Consider the following 6,551-nt stretch of genomic DNA (forward strand, 5'->3'; position numbering starts at 1 on the left):
AAAAGTCGAGTTGCACATTGGCATATAAAACTTTTCCAGAAATAGAAATATTTATGCATGAGAAGAATCCGGGAAATATTGATGATATATAGAAATTTGTTTCGAATTACAAAAATATATCTCAAAATCCATATTTTTAAAGGCGCCCAATATGAAACTGTCCGCTAGTTGCAGGGGATGTAGTTGAATTATTTTTTGGAGATTCAGTATTCTCGGAGAATGACAACGTCAATCAATCAATCAATCAATCTATCGAAACATCAACATTTTGCTTCTAAAGTCTGCATACGTGTATGCAAAATAAACTGTTTGCTCTACAATAAAGATATAAGTGTTTCATCGAAAAACAAATGTTTTACTTGTGTTTAATATGCATGTGTGATGTTCACACTCTTTGAGGCAGGGGTAGGCAACCTAAGGCCTGCGGGGCGAGAATCCTGCCCGCGACGTTTCACTGAAATATAGTAACAAAACACCCGTTTCGACGATTATATTCTATACGTAACAGAATTTATTGTGAGACGAGCAAATAAAGCAAATCATAACTATAGCGATTAAAAAAAAAACGTTACAAACTTGGCGCAAGACTCATTGCTGCTAAAAGGTCGCAAGTATGCAAGTATGCAATTATTTCGCTCACGACCAACTCGACCTAAAAGAGGGGACAAGCGAAAATGATATTATGACAACACAATTACACTTTGATATATGAATCAAATCCATATTTGCCTGTGATAATAGATCGTCCGTAAAAATGGCGTTGAAAATGTAGTTATTTCTTCTTAACTTGAACTTTATTTCGTTGTGAATTGACCCTCGTGTCCATAAAATTGGACATTGCTCTCTTATATATATACGAATCATTGAAAGGTCTACAATTATTAGAAAGACAACAGTAATTACACATAGTAAATAAAATAACTGATGAAAACCCTTTTTCTTTGAAGGAGATCACAGGTCATGGAAGTTTAAGGACCGCTGTTAGGATAGGATAGGATTCACATATTTATCCCGGGGGAGAAGAAAGCCGATAAGACGGCTTATCCATATGGCGAACCACGGCCTCTCGTCCGGTTACCATTCCAAGTCCGGTATGTGATTAGTTATATTGTTTGTTTTTGAAAGCATGGACTTGATGGTGGAGGAAGCTGTAACCGACCAGCCGTTACGTGAACCACCCAGCGACGGCGAGGAGTCCAGCAATCCGCTCGCACATAACCATCCCTGCATGGGATTCGAACCTGCGAACCTACGCAGAGTAATTAGAGGTGCGGTGGCGAGCGTATTTCTAACGCTTCACCCGTTGAGCCACACCGCCGCGCCTGTTCTAGTTGCTGACGCGCCAACGTCGCATCATCTCTTCTCCTTGCTTGGATGCAAGTTTCAATGACTTGCGTCAAGACATACGTGTGCATAATGACGAGAATTGTTTTATTCAAGAAAGTCTACAAATAGATTTCGACGATGAGATTTTATACTTGTAGATAGAGCAACTGCACCGCGTTTTTTATTAAACATTCTTCGCAAATTGTTGAAACTGACTTCGGTTTGAAGATGAATGAAGTGATGTTCGAGTGCAATTATGCCTGAACACGAGTTCTAACAAATTTTGATGATGGCTGATTCTCGGTTTTCGATTATCCACTTCTTAAAGGGTGTAATCACAAACATTGTTTTGCTTACAATTTGTGAGCATCTATTATCTAAACAAAGACATGTTTGGTTTGATTGACGTTGTTAAACAATATTTGAAGCAATTCAAAAGTCGACACACATTAGCATGTTGAACTTCTCCAGAAATAGAAATATTTATGCATGAGCAGAATCCGGAAAATATTGATGAAGTATGGAAATTTCGTTCGAATTACAAAAAAAATATCTCAAAGTCCATATTTTTGAAGGCGCCTAATATGAAACTATCCGCTAGATGTTAGGTAAGCAGTTGAAATATTCTTTTCGGATTCAGTATTCTCGGAGAATGACAACGTCAATCAATCAATCAATCTATCGAAATATCAACGTTTTGCTTCCAAAGTTTGCATACGTGTATGCAAAATAAATTGTTTGTTCTAACATACGGATATAAGTGCTTCATCGAAAACAAACGTTTTAAATGTGATATCATTTATACGGATATGACAGCTCTTCATCAAAAATATAATAATCTTCAAAATTGGTATTTAACTCGACATTTTGTGTTTTTGCCTTGAATGCGATGGAAATTCACTTAAATTATTTAGTACTTTTCAACTTTACCATGTTGAAGTAGGATTCAAATGTTTTGAGAATTCCAAATTCCAAAATAAAATTTTCGACTCCGAGACCTGTGACGAAACGTTATGAAACTGGATATTTCAACTTTATTGGTGTTGTCTCGACATTAATTCAATCGTTATCTTTTCATTTGGGGGTTGTGGTTGGCGTTAGATATATATAATATATGTTTAAATGCCAGCAATTGAACAGAACATAAAATTCGTTTTGAAATTAATTGGACTATTCTACACTAATTTCTGCTTTATCATTTTGAAGGTGAAAAAATAGTTCCAACTCCAATACCACTGACAACGAGTGAAATATTCTTCGTGTGCAAAATTCATGTTCAAATAACTCATATTACAGTGTTCAATCATTATGGCTATTTCAGATACAATGTTGATGCTCATATAATCAGGGAAAATTTTTGATTGATTGACGCTGTCAAGCATGAGAACGTCAATCAATCTATGATTCAAAAGTCGTACATTTTGATTGTTAAAATAATTGTATGCGTATGCCAATAAGTAAATAATAAAAATAAAGTGTCGTTGAAAAACTGCTATGTTTTTAGTAATGCTCTTCAATTGGATGTAATACCTGTTGACTAACTATCTTCAATCCTGAAGTTATATTTATATAAACAATGCGCACTGATGAAGTGAATAGCTATGCCGAGGTGGTATCCTATTAGTTGAAAAATAATGTACTTCACAATATAAAGATTAATTAACAATTACCATTTTACTAAATGCACAATGATGGAAGATTTAAATGAAATAAACTGAACTTTCTGTTATAACTACGGCATAGCGATTCGAGGCAAACATTTGTTGCGCTTATGACAATTTCAATCATTGTGGTCGAGACAAGAGATCACTAATGTAACATTAAAACCCAAATGAGCTGATACTTGAATTTGGAGGGAGGGGAGAAATCCTATATATACAAGCGCACAACAGGGCTTTGACAAGTCGTTGTTCAACAACCTGAATAAAGACGATCATGAAGATTCTATTGTTACTTCTAGGCTGTTTGGCCGTAAGTATTTGATAAATAGTGCCCTTCATGTCTTTTTATCAATTTTGCCAAAATTGTAATGTTTACAGGTTGCCAATGCCGCTTTATACCAACCAAGTCATTGCGGATATGTTACTTACAATGTTGGGCAATTTTACCGAATCAATTACGGATGTTACAGTTTCCGAAGCTACTACTGTCCTGCTTGGTTCACAACGAAATATTACTCTAATGTTCTGAAGAGCTATCCAGGAGAGAAATGCACAGAGGATGGATTCGTAGGTAATTCAGAATTGTATCTTGATATGTTTTCCTGAATAATTTGAGAAACACACATTTTGAGGGCATGAATTTTTGTATTATAGAGATGACGGTCGACGTTTTTGAAGCTGAAGTTAAAAAACAATTGAAAGAAGTGGCCGATAAAATATATCTTGATATGCAACAAAAATATGAAGATTGGGATGAAACTGCAACAAATCAAAATACCGAGGCAAAGAAAAAGCACGAAGACGCTATCGAGGAATATGCAAAGCAGTATTTGAGGTTTGTATTTCTTCTTACAATTTTTTCTTACGTATTCTTTTTTTACTCAAATTACTAACATCGTGAATTTTTAGAATTACGGGATTGCAGGAAGAGTCAGAAGAAATGAAGGAGACCAACAAGAAGGCTATTGAAAATTATAATACAAAACTAGATTCATTGTTGGAAGAGGCAAAAAAAAATTATAACGATGACATGCAGAAAAGATACGCTTGTGTGCTGGAATATCACGAAAAACTTGTCGAGAGGTGGGTTACTGTAAGTTTAAATGTCCGTTTACAAGAGAACGAAAATTCGAACCTTTCTTATTTCAGGTCTGTTACATGCTTCACCACTCGTTTAGCTAAAATAGCAGAATACAAAGAAGCTCTCGAAAAGCGCGTGACAGAGTACGAGACAAAGTATAAATGTGTCATGGAAGCCATCGTGAAACAGAGATCTGAAGTGTTCCAAAAACTCATATACAGAGCCCATTGTAAGTTTTTTCTATTCTTTCGAATTTTGCACATACTTTTATTCATAATGGAACTTTACATCTAGGTTCTGAGGATTGGAACGAAGCAGAGGTTAATGCAGTTTTGGAGGCTTTCAAAACTAAAGAAACTCAATCATATCAAACACAGTTGGATGAATACACTACGAAGCTAACTGCAGCTATCGCAGAACTTGTGAAAAGCTACGCATGCGCTTATCAGTGCGCTTACGGCGGAACTCTCTGTTTTGGCAGAAGTCAATTTTACACCAATTGGTAATTATAAATAAATGGAAGGTACATAGTATATATCAATATAATTCTACTCCTGGTTTTTTCTTTATAGTCGAAGTATCGGGAAATGGTGGACGTACAGAATTACCACCCAAAGAAGTTGCTTCCGTTTCTTGACCTACAAATTCCAATACAGGACAATCCAATACAAGCAACTGAAAAAATGTGAAACCGGTTAGTGCAATTCCTAAAAATTTTCCACAATTGTCTTTATGTTTCACTGAATTTAATATTTTTATTACACTTAAGATGAAGTTAATATCACCGAACAAAAATTCAAAGAAGACCTTGATACCAAAGCTAAGACAATAATTGAATCTATGAAGAAAACATATGCTGAATGGTTTGCACAAGCAGAAATAACTAATCAGAAGGCATTGGAGTCTTTCAAAAAGATTGTTGATGAGAGACACGAATGTTTAATAACGTATTATAAAGCAAATTGCTTAGTAAAGTAAGTGTCACAGTGAATAAGTATATCATAAGATGACATTTGGCACAATTGCTCTTTATATTTCCAGAAACAATTGCATCACAGCAGATAACTTGACTTCCCTAGAAGAATATCAGAAATCATTAGACGAACAAAAGAAAGAAGCGATTGCAGAGTATGAAAAAAAGCTTGAGGAGCGCCTTTCTCGCGCTTCCAAGGCATACACTGACATGATTGATTGCCACGAGCAAAGGATCAATGAGCGAATTGCCAAATATGTTGCACAATATGCATCATGCCTATCTACCAGAGAGACAAAGATCGAAAACTACGAAAAGTGCTTATCGGAACGGTTTGAAAGAAGACTGAAATGCATTACAGAAAGATTGGAAAAGGTTGGCAGTGTGAAATTTTGTTCAAAAAATATGTATATATATTTATATAATTCTTGCAAAAATGTTTAGATTTCCCAACTCAGAATGGAACAGTATTTGAAACTGCTTGAATTTTATATGGGCAAACCACTCGGCAACGAAGCTCAAGCATTGTACGACGCCTACCAAGCAAAAACGGAGACGGAACTCGCCGATATAGTGACCAAGATTAAAGGAGACTGGGAGAAACATCTAAGTGATCTGAAGGAGCATTACGCTTGTGGATTCAAATGCACATACTGTGTGCAACTTCGAGAACTCAGGATCCATTATAATTATCGCTGCGTGTTACCCACGTCTTCATCTTATTGCTTTGCTTACAAGCAATTCTGGTAAGTCATAGATACGTAATTGAATTGAATCAAATTTTTTCCTGTTTAACATATTCCTATTTTTAGCACGTACAAATCCTACCGCATTGTCAAGTATGGCGGATGCTTCAGATATGTCAGATGTGTATAAACGCCGGCAACATCAACCGAACGACAAGCGACTATGAAAATATTATTCATTTTAGTTTTAGATTAGGCTGATGAATTTATGCCAATTGCATTTACCATCTGATGATATTGACAATAAATTCTAAGCAAATGCAAATAGAAGTGTTACAATGTGGTTAGAGGCATCTGTAGTGACCGTGATTTGAAAGTACGTGTGGATTGAACACTATTTCTATACCTTTACATGTAAAATTGTATCATGCAATAACATCAGTTACAAACTTCGCAAAGCACAAAGCGCTTTATTTTTAGACATGCATGCTTCATACTCCTTGTAACCCCCTTTATTTGCGACCCGGTAACGCCAGGGTGCAAATAGTAGAAAAAGCTGTTGTGTGGAAAATGCATTTCCCAAATCCTTGTTCAAGCACAACCGATTTTTTCAAACTTATCATGAAAATTGTACTTCTAAAAATTGATAACGCGAGATGAAACCTTGAACGATGCACAAGAAAACATCAAAATGGGAAATACAGGTCAACTTGTTACGTTCAGGAATGACAAATGTTGGATGAGAAATGGAATTATAATGAAAATAATGTCTCTGAACAATCATATTATTGCAAATTCCGCAATTACGAAATATTAATACCATA

General features: G+C 35.6%; 1 protein-coding gene across 1 annotated transcript; it reads left to right on the forward strand.

Annotated features, from left to right (window-relative positions):
* The first annotated feature begins 3,246 nt into the window (after positions 1-3,246).
* Positions 3,247-6,057, forward strand: LOC144430527 (uncharacterized). The gene is made up of 11 exons (XM_078118519.1): positions 3,247-3,297; positions 3,366-3,558; positions 3,642-3,822; positions 3,897-4,070; positions 4,137-4,297; positions 4,363-4,570; positions 4,641-4,762; positions 4,838-5,042; positions 5,110-5,416; positions 5,486-5,787; positions 5,854-6,057. Exons 1-11 carry the CDS (start codon positions 3,262-3,264, stop codon positions 5,915-5,917), a joined length of 1,953 nt encoding a protein of 650 aa, XP_077974645.1. The 5' UTR covers positions 3,247-3,261; the 3' UTR covers positions 5,918-6,057.
* Positions 6,058-6,551: the final 494 nt, after the last annotated feature.

The sequence above is a fragment of the Styela clava genome, chromosome 12 (genome assembly GCF_964204865.1).
Source record: "Styela clava chromosome 12, kaStyClav1.hap1.2, whole genome shotgun sequence".
Classification (NCBI taxonomy): Eukaryota; Metazoa; Chordata; class Ascidiacea; order Stolidobranchia; family Styelidae; genus Styela; species Styela clava.